Here is a 19,258-nt window from a genome sequence, read left to right on the forward strand (position 1 = left end):
GTTTAATTACAGAGGGAACATCCCCACGCTAAACAGGTACCGTATATTTAGTTTTTTTTGTTTTTTGTTTTTTCTCCAATTAAAAGCACCTTTTAGGAAAATCAGGGAAAAAAATAACACTACACTTGACAAGCTAACATGTTATCTTTCTGCTAGGGAGTCCTGAGCTCCCCTTTGGACATACTAAATTATTTTTTCTGTTTGGAAAACATGTCTTCAGCTTTTCTTCAGCCATTCAAAAAGCAATGCTTGAAAAGCCTCAGTATGGAACAGCTCCCGTCTAGCTGTGTACAGTAGGGGAATCCTCTGCCTGATGTTTAGCTTTGCTGTAAACATCTTATTTTGCTAAGTTCTCTGTTTGGGGCTTTCAGAGGAGAAACCCTTACGGTTACTCCCATCCTGGCAAATTGTTCATCAGTTTTTCAATTTATAGTTTCTCTAATTTGCTTCTCCTTTTAGAGGAACACACATGCAGAAATAGCTGATCTCATGTTTTATCAGTTTGTTAGCTATTTTTCTATAAAGTGTTATGATGCTATGAAAGTCAAGTTTTATTTCAGACCTGTAACGAGATTACATTGGAAAAGTGTATCTGAAGTTTCGATGTGTGTAGCCCTGTGAAACGTTTCCAGGCCAGCATAACACAAGTGATACTTTAATATTTCGAGTTCCTTTTGCTCCTGAGCCAAGCAAGGCAACACAATGCAAGTTTGAGAGGATAGCAGTTCTGACTGGAATCCACAAAGTGCTTAAAGCCGTGACACGTTGGTGCTGACGTCTTTGTAGATGATCAGTTATTTGTTGAAATATTTATAGGCTTATGTTTATTTTGTCCCTCTCCCTTTAAATATTAAGTAATCAAAACTGTGCATAGCTTTTGGCATCCAATTTGGATGGGGAGAGGAAAGGGAGTGTTTTGTTTGGTCCTCTTGTCTGCTCTTGAAGAGTGGGCTTGCTTCACTCCTGCTTGCCTTTAGCTGTCCTGGTCCAAGAGCATAGTAGTGGGGGAAACTGAAATGTGGGTATTTCCAATGGGGTTCAGTTGAGTGAAAAAGATTCTTAACCCCGTGTTTGCCACAAACATAGACTGTTAGCGTCTTCAGAGGGGGTTCCCTTTAAGGGTTACCTGGATTCTCTTTCCTGTCTAATGCCAGGCAGGAAGAAAAGATACAATGCCTCACAAACTTGCTCCTTTACTAAATATATTTGGTGATCCTAGAAAAGGATGATAGATAGCACTTCTGAGTTCATACAGCTCTGAATCCCAGTTTCTAGTGAGCACCATGTGTGAGACTTGCTTGATGTGTGTTTCATTTGTCTGTTTCATTCATGGTATCAATGTTTTCCTCTCCCACTCTACCTTCTAGTCCCTGGTACTGTCAAAAGTTGAAGTACTTTTTCATAGTCATCGTTTACCAAAGGAATAAAAACCGGGAGTGTCAGTCTCTAATAGTCTAATAGTCTGTGTGAGCAGCACTCCCATTCTGTAAAAAATTCCATTGCCTTTTATAATTACAGTTCGCAATAGAGTACGGTATGTACCCAGATCTCTAGTCGACCTTGCTGGCTCTCTTGCCCCCTGCAACACTGCAGGCAGTGCACTTCAAGGAGATTTTTGAGCAGCTCCCCAAAGTTCAAGTGCCATTGCCTTGCTCTGAACGTGCTTCGGATCAGTATGCCAGTAACATGTCGGGCAAGTCCTGGAGGCATCCTTTAGTTTGGTCCTTCCTAACAGGCTGTCCTGATTGACTGGGCATCACAAGCACTTTACAGTGGTATCTATCAGTACATACTGCTGAGGTGCATCAAGGAATATCCAGATTCATTATGTTTTTAGATTGAACAAATCAGTTCTCTTCGAGCATCTCCATTTACACTTGTTTGTCATGCTTACACATACTTTGAAACCCATGCTCTGCCCTTTTGTATCTTGCTGGGATTCATTAAGGGCTGTCAGTGACGATATGTTTACTTTGGTATAGAAATGTATTTAAATATAAAAAAGGAAATTTTGCAAAACTGTCTCTCTTTCAAAAAGGGAGAAGCTATAATCCTCATAACTGTGCTCCCCATCAGCCCCTTCAAGGAAAAAATAGATACCTCAGTAAATTTCCTTTTACAGATTGTTACTTGTTTCTCTCTGATGAATTGTGTTTTTTATAATGATTTACTAAACCATTCCAAATGACTTAGAGTTGTTGTTGACATGCATGTATCTATCTGTGAATACTTAATCTATTACAATTCCTAGAGAAAAATGCCTTAAGTGTTGCCTAGTTACAACTCACTTGGCTTGTTTACATCCTTTTAAAAGAGGGGATGTTTTAAGGAAGGGGAAGATGCAGGATGGTTTTTAACCCCTATGCGCTATTCATTTGTTAGACATGTCATGATGTCATGGTATTAAAACCACCATGATATTCCTGACAGTCCTTAGATTTTTATGTGGAGAAATTTGTGGGGGGGGTTGGTAAAAAATATTGTTTGTGTGAGGGGAAATTCCAGTGGAAGGGTTCATGTGAATCTAGCAAGACAGCCTTATCTATAGTGGGTAAAAAACCAAAACTGCTCTGCAACCTGACCCTACTTCAGTTTCCTCCCAGCTCCTTTTCCCTGTTGTGACTCTCCCAGTCCTTGTTCCTACTCTCCTTGTCTAATGCACTTGATTGAATTATCATTTAGAATGTCCTTCTCCTCCAACCTCAACCACTATGGCATGACTCATGTAGCTAGTGTCAGCGATGTGCTGCTGGACAACTCATTCACTCCACCGTGTCAGCGGATGGGCGGAATGGTCTCTTTTCGGACTTTTGAAGATTTTGTCAGGTAAGGCACCATGAAACCGTGTCTATACAAGGGGAGCCTTGGGCATCTCAGATTTCTGCCAAAGGAATAGAGGTCCCCTGATTAGCCACGGGCCAGCTAAGGAGATGTAGCCCTTGCGGTATATGCTCTGGGAGAGGTGTAGGTCCTTCCCCTTCCACATCTGTGCAGACTCTACAAGCCTCTACTTGTTATATGAGCCTGGTCAGAAAAAAAGAAACAAACAAAAACCATCTTTTCCTTAGTAGCTAACACAAGAAACTGTCTGCTCTGTGATGAGTGAAATGTCAGGAGAAATTAAACACAACACTAGAGTGAGTCCCACCAGAGACGATACATCTTTTGATTAAATGCGTTCAGCATCTATCTCTTGATGTATACTGATGCATTACCCTAGGGGGAGGGGTAATTACATTGGTCTGTCACTGCTCTAGTCCCAGGCTCTTTCTGTTACTTTAAGACCGATGATGACAGCAGCACTGCTCATATCTTACATATGAAAAAAACAAAACAAAAAAGCTTCAGATCGTTCTTTTTTAAAAAGAAAAAATATATATGGTTTATTAAAGTTTAAACAATCCATCCTCCTAATTTCTGCCACTTGGTGAAATTTTGCATGTCACTTCTAGCCACTGGTGATTCTATTCAGTTGACAATTGAGTGCAGGGTAGGATAGATTATTCTTTTAGACAGAGCTGGCAATGGCAGCGTTAGTTTCCTGCCACTCAGATTTTCTGCCACTTGGGTTTTCATCGTGGGTGTTTCTTTGGTATTTTTCAGGATCTTTGATGAAGTGATGGGCTGCTTCTGTGATTCCCCACCCCAAAGCCCCACGTTCCCTGAGGCAGGTCACACATCTCTATATGATGAAGACAAGGTATAGTGTCCCCTTTGGGAGACTGCTTTGCTCCTTCAGATACAGGATTTGTACTATATACTCTCTTTCTGATTGTAGAACATTGTAGGGAAGAATTAATCTTTTTACCCTACTTTATATTATTTAATTTTATATGCCTCATCAAAGTATTTTTAGAAACAGGTGGAATATAAATTCTAACCTAAAAATAAAAACCACTGTATTAATCATGGAATCCATAGCGTAGAATGAGGCCGTCTATATCCATTGCAGCTGCCTCTAGGTCTCTGAATGTTGTTTCAAAGACTTGAGCTTTGATTGCCTTAATTCTTACTCAGTAATGGCTTGTATATTTGCAGAGCAGTGCTTTCGTAGTCTTCAAGGAATTGTGGACTTCAGATAGTAGAAAAAATAGACGTTTTGTTTAAAATTTTGTCCTTTTATTAAACCCTTCTTTCCCTTCTTTTCATTTCTCTGCAAACACGTCCTGTTTTTTCCCTACCAGGTTATTTTCCCATGGTTTGATACTTCCACTGTTTAGAAATATGTTATACGGGAATATGTTCACATGGCTGCTTTCACTCATTTTCCTTTACATTCTGTGAAGAGATATTGCAAATGGTTTCATTCCCATTCTGTTGGTGAAAAAGTTGAGACATAGCGGTCTTCAAGTTCATATCGAGCCAAGATTTGGGGCCGCCTTTAGCTAATGCCTTTGCTGCCTTATTTTTTTGAAGTTAGGTGTCTTTATTTAATCTCCATTGTGGGTGTTGGGCAGTGGTTTCATTTTGCTTATTCATACTAGCAGAAAATGTCCTGTGGGCCATATCTGTTTTTCAGGTATCCTACCAAGTACTATAACTTCTCTTCATCTCTGTATTAGCCAGCCTCCTAATTTCCTTGCCTTGTGTTCTTGGGTTACAGATCCCCAGGGATGAACCAATTCACATTCTGAATGTGGCTATCAAAACTGACTGTGATATCGAGGATGACAGGCTAGCAGCTATGTTCCGAGAGTTTACCCAGCAAAATGTAAGTCCTCAATTGGATGGAAACTGGTGATGGCCACTTTCCTTCTTGCTGTGTGTCATATCCATCCTTTTATCAGTTGCTACATATAAGGCCTATCACTGATAATGGCTATGTCTTTCACATAGTTCTGCTTGTAGGGGTAAAATTCCGAAGTGATTCAAAAGTATAAAATGCATATTTTTTTATGTCAAGAAATTTAGACCTCAAATGTTTAAAATGTTTTAAGGAAGGGAAGTTGTATTCCTGAATCTTTTCCAGAGCTCCAGTCTGGAACTTCCAGTCACCTGCTGAATTCCCTTTGGTGACTTAACTCTGCATGTCTAGGCCCAAACTCCCCTCAGGCCCCCTCTGAGTCCTTCTATCCCAGCCTTGAAAATATCAGTTATACTTCCATCCTCCTTGCAATTTTATGTCACTTGGATATCTTGTGTTGACATCAAACTCCATATAGTTTAAATGTAAATTCGTATCATTTTCCTTCACTTCTTCTGATTCCCCCTCTCCCTTATCAAAAAGCTAAACAAAAACAAAAAAAATCAAGTAACCGAACCCTTTGCCCCAATCATGCAGAAATCATTGACTTCTACCTTTTGTTTGCTGTTCCATTATTCTACCCCTCCTTTCCTACCCACCTTTCCTTCCTTCCTTTCTTCCCTCCCCCTTCTTTTCAGTTTTTAAATTCCCACTGCCATCTTTCTAGTTTAGACCCTTCCTCACCTTATACCAGAGACAGTGCGACAGGTTTACTTGTGATCCTCACTCTCCCCTCCAGATAGTTTCCATTCTGCTCACTACCACAAAATTCAGTGTCTAAAATGCCCCCTTACCAAGTTATTCTCCCACTCGACAGTGATTCTCTCTTGCCTTCAGGATACCTCCTTACCTTGATATTTGACATCAGCCTACTAATGAAGGCTAACAATCTAGCCTTTGCTGTTCCATGAAAAGACCTAAGTCTTTAGCTCATCTACCTTGTTTGCTTGATCTCTTCTACTGCCCCTTATCTGGAATGTTTTCCTCTTTCATTCTTTCTTCCCTCCCTCCTTCCCTTCTCTCCGCCCCCACCTTCTTTCTAAATCCTGCTTGTTTTAAGAACTGTCTCAAAATTTCCCTCTTTTATGAGGACTTCTCTGCGTAGCCCTAACTAAAATGTATTTTTCTCCCTTGAATTTCTAATTGGTCAGCATAAATTGATTAACAATAATACTTTTTATTTTTAAAGACTATATAAATTTTTTTATTTGCACCTTACCACAATCCCATGGGGTTAGATTAGTCAGGAATTATTTCAATTGTACATGTGGGAAAAAGCTCAAGCACGAGAGATGAAGGCCCTTTAATCACCAGCTGGTAGATGATAGAGCAAAACTAGAATTTAAGGCTTTGATGCCAGCTCTAGGGGGCACAGATCTAGGTGCTTTAGTAAATAATACATTCCTAGCCCTGAAGATGCTTAGAGTCTAATGTTCAAAATGATCATCTATTGTTATATTTCATTACGATATATGATAGTTGCCAAAGTACTCTTCCTCAGCTGCCCTTAATGACAAGACCTATGTGTGTTCTTTGAATGGAAAGCACCTAGTCCGTGGTGCTTGTCATAAAGAAAGAACTCAATAGATTTTTAAAAATTTAATTCAGCAGTATAAACAATTAGTGCCATAGGCATTCACATCATATAATGCTAATGGTTGATACCCAGGAAAAGATGGTAATTTTATGCTTAATGTGTGTCATAGCATTTTCCCCATGGTGCTATCACAGCACATGAACTGACTCTGGGATTGTGGTGAGGAAAGGTCCTTCCAGAGAAGTAAAAGTAGGAGTCATGCCTCGGAATTTTTCTTTAGAAGAGAAATCTAACTTCCTTCTTGCCCTTGACTCATGCATGACCACATAAAATTAACCTGAGACCAGTGACCAAGGTGACCTTACTTGGAAGAGTCCTACTGTTGTGCATGGCTACTAATGCTGTTGCTTGATGGAATAATCTGTGAGAGTTTCTCCCCAGGTTTTGAGGGATTAATTGCCCACATTTGATTGTTTTGATCTCAACTTTAGGCTTTTTATTACCCTCAGTTCTAAGTGATATATATCATCACACATTGATTTAAAGAGGCAGTTTCTTCATTTTCACTATGTGTATTTGTAACATTAATTGATGATAAGAAATTACCTTTTTCCTTTACTGGACTTGTAAACTGAGGCACAGAGAAACCCAGAGTCTGCCTGTGGCTGTTCAGTAGGGAAAGGGTAGACTGTGCCAACGTTCCAAGCTTGAAGAAGCTATTTAGTGCATCACGTGCCATGCTTACCCAGGCATATTAGGCATTTTCACCTACTTGTTTTGAAAAAAGTATAAAAAAGAAAAGGAAGCAAACGCAATTTTTTAAAAAGCTGAAGTGATAACTAGTTTTGTTTTTCACTTCATGATCATGCTCCTAGCAGTTTAGAAAAAGTTTTTTTTTTAAAGCACACATTAAACTATCAGATAGGTTGATCCAAATTGTCCAAATAATCTTCTAGTCCCAGCATGTCTTTTTTTCTCTCATAGAAATTAGGATCATATATTTGTAAATGACTTGTGGAGGAGATTGAAGCAGCCAGTGTAAATGGAGTTTCTCCAGGTGCTGACGCCTAATCGCTGGGTAATAGCTGTGGACTTGCTGCGAGACCCGCATTATTACAATGTAATCAGAATCCTGTTGCTCTGCTGTTATTGTCAGCCACTTGTAGAATTTTTAAAGCAATAACAATTTTGATTTTAAATTATGGCATTATTAAAGTTATTTTCTTCCCCGGCCAGAACATAGCTATTGATGCTTGTCTCTGAAGGACTTGGCTGTAGTGGAATTCTTTGTTGGTGTCAGAAGAAATGTTTCTGTTCCTTGGCACACTGAGAGTCAGAGAACCACCAACTGCCCCACTCCACCTCTTTCTTCCTCCCTCCCTCTCCCCTCCCTCCCTCCCTCCCTCCCTTCCTTCCTTCTTTCATCCCTCCCTCCCTCCCTCCTTTCCTCCCTCCCTCTCTCCCTCCTTTCCTCCCTCCCTCCCTTCCTCCCTTTCTTTTCTTATACTACAAATACTTGGTTATTTACCTTAATGGGTATGATACCAGTACCAATCTTTTTTTTTTTAATTTATTTATTTTTGACTGCATTGGGTCTTCGTTGCTGCATGCAGGCTTTCTCTAGTTGTGGTGAGCGGGGGCTACTCTTTGTTGCGGTGCGCCGGCTTCTCATTGCAGTGGCTTCTCTTGTTGTGGAGCACAGGCTCCAGGCACACAGGCTTCAGTAGTTGTGGCTCGCGGCCTCTAGAGCACAGGCTCAGTAGTTGTGCTGCACGGGCTTAGTTGCTCCGCGGCATGTGGGATCTTCTCGGACCAGGGATCGAACCCGTGTCCCCTGCATTGGCAGGCGGATTCTCAACCACTGTGCCACCAGGGAAGTCCCCCAATCATTTTTAAATGTAGTTAAACCAAAATTTATTTATATTTGACCTGGGAATTTATTATTAGGAAATTAATTTTTTCCAGTTATCTTTTGCTTATCCTGTTAATTTTGTTACTAAGCAATGCCATAGTAAAAATGGAAAAATAAGAGGAAATGGCCCAGGAATGTGCTTGTTCATGAGGGGTAGCCAATTTGGATTTAAAAACTGTATAATATCAAGAGAGTTAAGAATTGGCTTATAGATATATCTCTCGGTTAAAGAATGTGATCAAATTAAAGTCTGGGTGTAGGTTGTGAAAGTCCACATATTTTTTCTATTTGTGTTATTCATGTATGTTTTCAGGTCATTCAATGGGTGGGATTGCTTTTCTACTTGCTGCCATGTAGCCCCTCTTTATTAGGGACCTTTAAGAGCATGTCTTTTACTTAGTTCATTAATCTGTTTCTTTGTCTCTGCCTTTTGAGATGAGAGAGCAGTACAGGATAGAGGAAGGCTTAGAGCCAAAGGCCCAAGACTCACATAAGGGGCTGTCTTGAAACTGCTGGTCTCTTCTAATATACTGCTTGCCTGGACCAAGCGGAAGTATGAATAATCACTAAATTTAAAAGCCTGTTAGACATTGTTTTTAACAACTTTTAAAGAGAATCTTTTTAAAAATACCTTTATATAAAGTAGGGAGGAAATGTTTTAGAGCTGAAAAGGTTAGGATTTGTTAGGTCGAATTCTGGGAATACTGTATCAGATGGTAGGTGATGTCTATAGTCTAAATAACAGTTTAGGACTTGAATTTTCCATTTTATGGAATTTCTTCTTTTCCCTCTACCTGATTTCGTTTAGCTTCTATATCAGTATTGATCTTCACATTTAAATACATGCCCACCAGTGTAATTTCTATAAACAGAAATTGTGTTAAGGTCTACCTTGATATGTATCAGTCCTTAGAGAATTTAGGTGGCCTCATGTGACCTTTTCTCCTCCACAGAGTTCTCTTTCAGTTTTGTCCAGGTCAATATTTAAAACCTATTCTGTAAGTCTTATTCCCAGGAGCCAGGTTGAGATTTGTTTATTTGCAAATTTGAAGATACTGAGTCAAGACATAGATATCCAAATCAGTGCTTAGTGCAGTCACAGCCTTCGGAGGACTGAATGGGCTAAAATTTAGGATGAATGGAGATCTCATCTAGCTTCTGTTTTTGCATGTTTGTTTGTAGAAAGCTACCCTGGTTGAGCATGGGATCCGGCGCCTTACTTTCCTGGTTGCACAAAAGGTATTGGCATGTGAATTATGCATCTCTTTAATACTTATTATGCTGCTGCTAGAACTTTAAAAGTGAAAAATGGAATTATAATCATATGCTTACTTGTAGAATTTATGCAAAGAAATAACTGTTTTGGTATAAATTTAATCAAGAAAAAGCATTAAAGTCATCACCTTTTACTCAATTGGTTTTTAATTTTATTACTAATTGCCCTCTTCTGTTTTTCCTTCCTTTCTGTCTTTTATTTGAAAGGATTTCAGAAAACAGGTCAACTATGAGGTGGATCAGAGATTTCATGTAAGTAAGAGCAACAGTGGTGAAAGATTACTAACTGTTTTATCTGTTACCTGCTGTTTATTTAGAAGGGCTGGTCTGATGTTTGGTCCCTCTTCTTTGAAAAAGTATTATAATGAATATTCAGTTCTTCTATAACATATTCAAACTAAAGGGTTTTTTTCCCTCCTTTTCTACCCTATAATGAATTCTCAGTATATGTCTGAGAAATAGTTAAGAATGAGCACATGCATTTATCCAGATGAATAAGGTAGAAGCAGGAGCTAACTAGTAATTTCTTCTGTATACACAGCAAATCAGTAATCAAAGATTGCCAGTCGTACTTGGGGTCTTGGCTTCTACCAAAGATGGATTCAAGTTCTGTTATTGAGAACTGTCAATTCTGAAGAACAATCACTTATTATTTAAAATGCCTTAACAGAGCCCAAGTTGGTGTTTTCATCTTACATTAATTCTAGGAGGAGGAAATAAATAAAAATTAAGTTGCTTTTTCTCCCATTTAACTGAATTAACTACTAATATTTATGAGTTTAAAATTTTTATTGAAAAATTTTAATAAAGAGAACTAAGTTAATAGCCTGACATCTGAACTGTGGTGTCTATGTGTATCATCATACGCAATATGATTATAGCGGTGAGGTAAAAAATCCAGTTTGCAGTCAAGATGTCATTCTCCAAAATGGCTGATTGGAGTCACAATATTTCTTTAAAAAATTGATCCTAATGTGGTGAAGTAAGATTCCAAAGGATATTAAGAAGTCTTAATATTTCTGAAGAGAATTTTATTTTGTTTTGTTTTTAGCAATTAAGATGATTAAGTTAGTTTTCAAGCCCTGCTCAATGGCAATAATGAAGATAACATTTGGGTTGTTGGAAAGGACTTCCTAAACTCAAGGACCTGTGTGTGATTGCTTTTATTGCCCTTTTGTTTATTAGGTCTCTAGCACTTGACATTTTGTTTTCCTTCTCACGGTTCACCTTGTTGGTCTAGTCTATAGAGAAACAAGAGAGCCTAGCCTGCAAGCTAAAGAGCTAGGATTTTCTAAAACGCTTTAGGAAATGTTGTGAACTCCACAACGCCCCTTTGTTATTGATGTCAGGAAATCAAGCAGAGTGCAGATATATATCAATCAATAACTAGATAGGAAACTGGAGGCAGTGGAGAAGTATGAGGAGCTTAAATAGAGCCCTGGGGCTTTAGGAAAAAAAATAAGGAGCTTAGAGAATAAAATTGATACTTGGGGATAGAGTATGAGAGCCCATGAATAAATACTATAGCTGGTAGATGCTGATCAGAGCTCAGGTAGACATGCTGGATCTGGGAAGAGTATTGGGCTAGGTTCTTTAGTGTTAATGTGATTTTTTTCTTTTGTAACTGACTTTGGAATAATACATTATTCTGGGGAATAATACAGAATTTGTAAAATTGTTTTCCTTTTTCCTAATGGTTCAGACAGAGTCTTCATGTCTATAGCACATGAACTGGTTTTTTATAATAAGCATTCTATGATAAATTAAAACTCTCCACTAAAAATTTTTTAAAGCCAAAGCACTTAATTCTCATGGACATTGTTTTTTTTTTGTTTTTTGGGTTTTTTTTGATACTTTCTATCTTTGAATCTATATCCTGTCCTAGAATACGTCTATAGATTTAAAACATTTTTTCTCCCTGCTCTCTTAATATTTCTGGATTTAGGTTGAATAGGGACATGTCTAAGCAAAATCTGCTAGGAAATGAGCCCAGCAGGGGGTCTTTCTGGGACTCATTGTACAGTTTCTATTTGTAGTGGCATCAAATGGGAAATCAGTTAAATTATCAAGTGACTTGATTTGTCATAAGCATAGGAAAGGTTGTTTTAGGATGTAGAGAACATTAAGGTTTTAGGTATGGACTGGATTTGCTCTGAAGAATTGGATGGCAGAGGAGTTGGGGTGTTTTTATGTTAGGCCCCTGAGAAATGATTAGCGGTTACGCAGGGGGCAAGGGCAACTATTACTGAACTCTGGCCAGGATCTGCAATATCCAGGAAGCCTTGGCAGGAGTTGTACAAATCTGGGGCTCACTGTCATGGTGCTGCTCTGAGTTCCTCTGCTGGTGGTAGCTTGAAGGACGCTTAGCCTCTGTCATGTCATCTGATGTGTGCTTGCCCCATAGTTAGTATAGTGTGAAAAAGTGGAAGCTTTCTGGGAGTGTTAGAGATGAATCCCTTGACCTCTCTGGCTTCTCGGTAGTCCACTGTGATGTATGCAGCCTCCCCTGTTCTACACTGCCAAATCCCTATACTATTGAGTAGAAGAAAGAATGTGCGCAGGAAGGGGCAAGGAGAGGAGGAAGGTTACCAAGTTTGGTTCAAGAACAACATTGGCTGGTGTGGAAGGAGGCAGCCATGCTGTTACATAATCATCGTCTCTCAGACTGCTTCAGAACCAGAACAAGGCAAAAGAGGGCCAGACTGCGTGGGGGTTCCTGGAGAGTGTGTTTATTGTTAGGTGTTTATTCACATGCCAGCGAAGGCTGGAATTATTTCCAAAACTTCGTTGTTTAATCACCACAGTCCCCAAAGAGCTGTTCAGCCGAATGTCTGCTGCTGCCTAAGCCTCTTGGTTCTACGTGGAGACTGTTCTGAGCGGGCAGTAGTCACCCGCATTAAGGAGGCTTGGTGTTGAGTCTGTTTCCATAACCATCTAATTAAATCAAGTACCCATAATGGGACTCGCATAATTGCTTAACATTGATTATTTAAACAGAAAGTTTGAGGAAAAACAAGTCTAGCCTTGTAAATATCTTCTTCATATTAAAAAAAAAATTGTAGCCTCGAAAGCAAAACAACAGGCTCTTTGAATTTCTGCAGCTATATAAGCTGCAGTTCTGTAGTTTTATGAGTATTGTCTTTATCTGTTTCACTCACTTTTCAGATCTAGAATTCCAAAAAGTGCAGCAGAAGGTGTTTAATTGGAATATAAGTATTACTTTATGAAGCTTTCCATATTTTTTTCCAGCAAAGTTTTGTTAAGGGTACTAAAACGCATATTTCTCGGATTTCTTATCCTTTGCCGCCTAAACAAAGCATTAGTTTTAAACAACATGATGAGATTCCAAATCACTTTTTCATCTGTAAGTTTCCTTTTGTTTCTTGTTTGTAAGATTTCATGAAATTTAAAAAAATTCTGCTGTAAATCACCTAGGAGATAATTGCAGTTTTACTGATTTTATGTGAGTGGCTCCCACTTTAAATGTTTTGGATCGTTTGCACCTGAAGGAAGAGCCAGCTATCGAAAACAGTTATCATGGTTAGTAGTTCATTTCTTTAAAAATAATTGAGATGTCAATTATATCTCAGTAAAGCTGGGGAAAAAATGGTAGTTCTGTTTGCTAGTGGATCAACTATTTGTTTTTCAGAAGGTTTGGTTTGAGATTTTGTTTTAATTACAGTCTATATAATTAGTTCTCAGTGTGTTGAGGTAAAAGAGAATTGCACCAGCAAGCTTCCAATTTCTTCATCTCATTAGGTTTTTAACACGATTATTAGTATCATAATCAGCTATGATGTTTTCTGTTGCAGGTTTTCACATTCTCTGATTTGCAGGGTGTCTTGATTGGCTAATTTAGGCAAATTATTTTGATTGTCCTGATGATGGTTGGCTGATTAGAACACAGCAGGGGTATAATTTCTTCCTGAGAAATGTTGCACTCTTTTGTTTTTTGGTACCAGCACACTAAGAGGGTTTTTCTTTGTGTACATTCAATTATGATATTTGCCTATAACACTAGTAGAATGCCTGGAAAGCAATTACATTAGTGATGGAATAAGCATGAATGCCTTTAGTGGAAAAATTGGCCGCGTGAGGATGTGGTAGGATGAAGGAATTTATTAAAACTACAGAATCAGACTTTTGGATTTCTTCTTTTCTGTGTTTTCTGTATTTCTGTGATTTTTGAGTGCCAAAAAAAAGTGACTTTCTATAAAAGTCCTCAGACTTCCCTATCTCTTGAAGAATTGTTCATTAATCCTGGTTTCCCGTTGCATGGAAGTTCTTGCCATCTTCTGTTCTAAATACTTCATGCTTAAATTGAGGACTTTACTGTGGAGCTAAAAATTTATTCAAAAGTTTAAGAACATTTGTTGTGCATGTCATCTCATAACACCTTTTCTTTTTTGGCTGAGTTGTGTCTTTGTTGCTGCGCGGGGCTTTCTCTAGTTGCGGTGAGCAGGGGCTTCTCTTGTTGCGGAGCACGGGCTCTAGGTGCGTGGGCTTCAGTAGTTGTGGCACGTGGGCTCAGTAGTTGTGGCACACGGGCTTAGTTGCTCTGCGGCATGTGGGATCTTCCCAGACCAGGGGTCGAACTCGTGTCCCCTGCATTGGCAGGCGGATTCTTAACCACTGCGCCACCAGGGAAGTCCTCATAACACCTTTTCTTAGCTAACAACCGTAATGAAAGTGATTTTTCTGATTGGTAGTCTTTGCCCACCTCTGCCAAGAATTCCGTCAGTCTTTTTCATTACTTGTAGTAAAGATATTTACTTCCATTCACTTGTTTGCTTTTTGTGCCTTTCAGTTACTACACATTTTCTTAATTGCATTAGTAGTAAATAAAATGTTTCTTGCTTTTGTTATGTTTTTGAAGGAAAATCATTTTGTTCCTATGACTATACACACTTGAGTAAATGGTATACTAAATAACTATTTTAGTTAACTAATTAATTAAAGTTATGGAGGAATAGAGAAGTATGTGCTTGAAAGATTGTATCATTACTTTTCTTGACTTTTCTTTCAGAAAATTTCATGGAAGTACTTTGTTACCCTTCTTTTTCTGACTTGTGTTACTTTTTAGCTAATGCTCTGAAAGCCATACTTCTTGAGAATAAAACCAAAACAGAGACTATATAAAGCCCTGAGCATGAAATCTACTGACAACTCAGCTCGGCATCTTCCTGCTTAACCTTGAAGTCATCCCCATGCTCTTCATTATCGTTCAGGGGGAATTAGAGAATTATTTAGGACAAAACACCATCAGTAAAAGATCAGTGCTGTGTAAATCCACTTTCAAAGGGCTTTTAAAGACCCAAGCCTGGACAAGTGGTTTCCCAGCCTTGCTAAACAAGCTCCTAGAAGCCTATTAAATGCCGTTTTACAGTTAAAATGCCAAGGAAAATGTAAAAAGATTTATTAACTGTGCAAGCTTTAGTTAAGGTGAAGCCTAAGACCTGTGGAAAGTATTCGAGAAGTTCTCCATCAACTCAAGAGCCACAAGTTTTGCTTTGTTTTTTGCTTTTTTTCTTTAAAGTTTTAATTTCTGGGGTTTTTGTTTTTTGTCTCATGAAAGAGAAGTCCTCTAAATAAGGAATTTGGATTAAAATAAGAATAGAGAGACTTCCCTGGCGGTCCAGTAATGAGGACTCCGCACTTCCACTGCAGGAGGCTCGGGTTCCATCCCTGGTCAGGGAACTAATGTCCTGCAAGCTGCGTGGCACAGCTGGGGAGGGGGGGCGGGGGGGGAGAGAATAGATAGATAACACCCTACACTTAAGAGGTAGAGATGAAAGGGCACAGAGTCTGGCATTAGAGAGACCCAAGTTCACCTTTGGGGGTCACGATACTTTCCTAAGAGGTTGTTGAGAGCATTCGGCGGTCTACACATGAGAGCGCCTGCCACCTACAAGGCTTTCAGTTCATGTTTCCTTCATGGTTCCTGAAGTTCACTGGTTTTTTTTTTTTTTTTTTTTTTTTTTGGTGGTACACGGGCCTCTCTCTGTTGTGGCCTCTCCTGTTGCGGAGAGCAGGCTCCGGATGCGCAGGCTCAGCGGCCATGGCTCACGGGCCTAGCCGCTCCACGGCATGTGGGATCTTCCCGGACCGGGGCACGAACCCGTGTCCCCTGCATCGGCAGGCGGACTCTCAACCACTGCGCCACTAGGGAAGCCCCACTGAGGCGTATGTAGGCAGCTAGACCTGGTCTCTCTGCCTTGTACCAATAAGTGTTTGATTACATTGCACTCATAATGAAGAAGATGCCTTAATAAAACCTCCTATAGAGGCAAATGGTAATGACTTGATTCGATCACTTCCCGTAGAGCTTCCCATCCGAGAAACGGGTATTTGGTGTTAATAAGTTAAATTTCAGAAACTAATGGACTCTGCTAATTGAATTCATCTTTGTTAATTAATAAGGTTCTAGTAAATTGGTTGCTTTCCTGTGTAATGCCCTGCAAAAGAGCAGTAAGACCTAATGATTAAATGTTCACTAGTTCCACCCCATTCTTTCCTATACATATAGTGGTATGAACCAAAGTAACATCTTGTACTTTTCTTTGTCTTAAAATGTCATTGTTTAAACCTTTGAAATTATTGACTTAAGAGTGAATGAGGAAAAAAACCATGGATTGGGGATTCTATGCTGTCTGGCTAGTTTACTTTTTTTTTTTTTTTTTTTTTTTTTGCGGTACACGGGCTTCTCACTGTTGTGGCCTCTCCCGTTGCGAAGCGCAGGCTCCAGACGCACAGGCCCAGCGGCCATGACTCAAGGGCCCAGCCGCTCCGTGGCATGCGGGATCCTCCCAGACCGGGGCACGAACCCGTGTCCCCTGCATTGGCAGGCGGTCTCTCAACCACTGAGCCACCAGGGAAGCTCCCCCTTTTTTTTTATTTTAAAAAAAAAATTTATTTATTTATTTATGGCTGCGTTGGGTCTTTGTTGCTGTGCGCGGGTTCTCACTGCAGTGGCTTCTGTTGTTGCGGAGCACGGGCTCTAGGCGCGCGGGCTTCAGTAGCTGTGGCTTGAAGACTTTAGGGCACAGGCTCAGTAGTTGTGGCGCACGGGTTTAGTTGCTCCGCGGCATGTGGGATCTTCCCGGACCAGGGATCGAACCCGTGTCTCCTGCATAGGCAGGCGGATTCTTAACCACTGTGCCACCAGGGAAGCCCCTAGTTTACATTTTAAGAGTTTCTTAAGGAGAAACTTGGTAAATCAGTCCAGTAACTACTATTGCAGTGCTGCAGAATTCAGGTGTATTGGTCTTATTTGCCAGGTTCTGCCAAGAGCAGTACCCAAGAAGACTTTTTCCACTTGGGAGATTGAAAAAATACATATTTTTTCTTTCCCTAGAAGAGGGTAGCTATTAAAGTTAGGTTAATAGTGTGGTGGTTCTCGAATTTGTAAGTGGGGTCAAAGTGATGGTTACCCAGAGGATCATGCATATTCCCCAGGCTAAGCCCAGGTAAGGAACATGTTTTCTAGGCAACTGTCTTCTAGATGCTTGACTGTTTCTGTACTATGTGTTTATCCCCAAAGAGCCATATATATGAAGGACTGACACATTTTCCCCCCCCCTTCTTTAACACAGAGAGAATTCCCTAAGTTTTTCACATTCCGAGCAAGGGATAAGGTAAGAACTGATTTTTTTTCCTCTTTTTTTTTTTTTTTTTTAATCTTTGTTTTTTCCTTAAAAGCCCAAGAGTAGCTTATCTTTGCCGTATTTCTTGCCATTCTCCTTCCTCTAATTGAACGTATGCTTCCCCTTGCCTTACATTTGTCTTAGAACTAATAAAGGCTCCCTTCTGAAAGAGTTTGGTTTAGGAAACAATCAAATGTTTTTCAATTTTAAAATATAAAATTTCAGACTGTGTTGGTTTCTTCCTATTACCAGCTTATGTTTTTGGCTCTCTCTCTCCATTCACTCAATGGACATATACTCTTTACATGTCTAGTTTCAGCAAAACATACAGTAAATGTCAATACAACTTTTAAAAAAGGTAGGTAAATAATTATGTATGGATACAGTATGTCCAGAGCCAAATATCTCTATTTTTAAAAATTGTATGATGTTTGTTTTCCAAGTATTTACTATGTCCTTTTTACTCTGCCAGAAATGATAAGAGTATAAGACCTGCCCATAAGCGTTTTAGACTAGTTGGGTAAAACTGAAATATTGTTATGTGAAATAGATATTAGTGTGAAGCAGTCTGGTTTACTGTTTTAAAAAAATGAATTATGAAGGCTTTAAATGCTACAGGAGATCTGAGGGAATTGGTGTTTTTTGTTTGTTTTTAATGGAGAGCATCACCACTTGTAAAAGCATAAATGATGAAAGCTTGCAAAGTAAACAGGGACTTTAGTGCCTAATCTTATGTAAGCTCTAGCATTTTCCTTGTATGTAGCTCCTTTTTTTTACTCATTGGCACATCATGGCTTATGTTTACATTTTTAAGCATCTGTTTTACATGCACTTTCATAATATAATTTTGTAACTGCCTCTTGTGAGCTGTTTTTTTCTTGCGTTCAAGTTTGAGGAAGATCGTATCTACCGTCACCTGGAGCCTGCCCTAGCTTTCCAGTTAGAGCTGAACCGGATGAGAAATTTTGACCTTACTGCCATCCCATGTGCTAATCACAAGATGCACCTGTACCTTGGAGCAGCCAAGGTGGAAGTGGGCACAGAAGTGACAGACTACAGGTTCTTTGTCCGTGCAATCATCAGACATTCTGATCTGGTCACCAAGGTGGGTGCTGTACTTTAATGGGAAGTTATCCCTGAGGGAAGGGACAGGGAAACAGGCATGGGTCAAAATCAGGTTTTCCTCTTTTGAATCAAGGCTCTTGTTCCCTTTCATCCTACTCTCCAATAACCAGCAGAAGTCTGAGAGTCATTTCTCTCACAGAAGTAAATATTCCATGTAATGAAGGGCTTTTTCCCCCTTTAAGTTGTCTTGGTAATGGAAGCATGATAGTACTCGCTTGAGAAAATGAAAAAGCATGCTAACAGAGAAATCACAGGGAAGGTTAGATGATGATAGAGGATAAGGAGAAAAGTTAGAGGTGACCCCATTGTAAACCTGTCTAGAGGTGGGGTGCTTTCTGTACATAGCCAGGTGCTTGCTGGTGTGTTAGTTGTTACTGCATCCTATAGCTGTAACCTTTCTGCAGCTTTTCCTTTCTAAGCAGATTTCCTTTCTAAACTGCTCTGTTTGCCATATGTGAGATATAACCCTAGTGGGGTTGCTGCTCTGGGGATGCCCAGCATCTCCACCTGTTGGAAGGAAAGGATACATAAGAGGCAGGAGGAAGGTCTGGCAGGTCTTTATCTGACCCTTGCCTGCCCCTGCTGCCTGTGGTCATTGGGTTGACCCTAGGGAGAAAGGTAAATAACATCTGCAGCAGGTGCCTTATGACTTGTGACATGCTACTGCTTAAGTACGTATAACAGCTGTTTCTTTTTTTTTTTTAACATCTTTTATTGGAGTATAATTGCTTTACAATGGTGTGTTAGTTTCTGCATTATAACAAAGTGAATCAGTTATACATATGCATATGTCCCCATATCTCTTCCCTCTTGTGTCTCCCACCCTCCCTATCCCACCCCTCTAGGTGGTCACAAAGCACCCAGCTGATCTCCCTGTGCTATGTGGCTGCTTCCCACTAGCTATCTACCTTACGTTTGGTAGTATATATATGTCCATGCCACTGTCTCACTTTGTCCCAGCTTACCCTTCCCCCTCCCCATATCCTCAAGTCCATTCTCTAGTAGGTCTGCATCTTTATTCC

General features: G+C 39.7%; 1 protein-coding gene across 5 annotated transcripts in view; it reads left to right on the top strand.

Moving 5' to 3' along the window:
• The window catches only part of ACACA (acetyl-CoA carboxylase alpha), a 243,169-nt gene that overhangs the window by 125,700 nt on the left and 98,211 nt on the right, over positions 1-19,258 (top strand). For all 5 annotated transcript variants that reach the window (XM_055090971.1, XM_055090969.1, XM_055090970.1 and 2 more), the window contains 8 exons: positions 13-36; positions 2,683-2,826; positions 3,604-3,700; positions 4,604-4,711; positions 9,376-9,432; positions 9,676-9,720; positions 17,061-17,102; positions 18,001-18,216. In XM_055090971.1, the coding sequence (XP_054946946.1) occupies positions 13-36; positions 2,683-2,826; positions 3,604-3,700; positions 4,604-4,711; positions 9,376-9,432; positions 9,676-9,720; positions 17,061-17,102; positions 18,001-18,216 (733 nt within the window). The remainder of the gene's footprint in view (positions 1-12; positions 37-2,682; positions 2,827-3,603; positions 3,701-4,603; positions 4,712-9,375; positions 9,433-9,675; positions 9,721-17,060; positions 17,103-18,000; positions 18,217-19,258) is intronic.

Source organism: Physeter macrocephalus, chromosome 14, assembly GCF_002837175.3.
Source record: "Physeter macrocephalus isolate SW-GA chromosome 14, ASM283717v5, whole genome shotgun sequence".
Classification (NCBI taxonomy): domain Eukaryota; kingdom Metazoa; phylum Chordata; class Mammalia; order Artiodactyla; family Physeteridae; genus Physeter; species Physeter macrocephalus.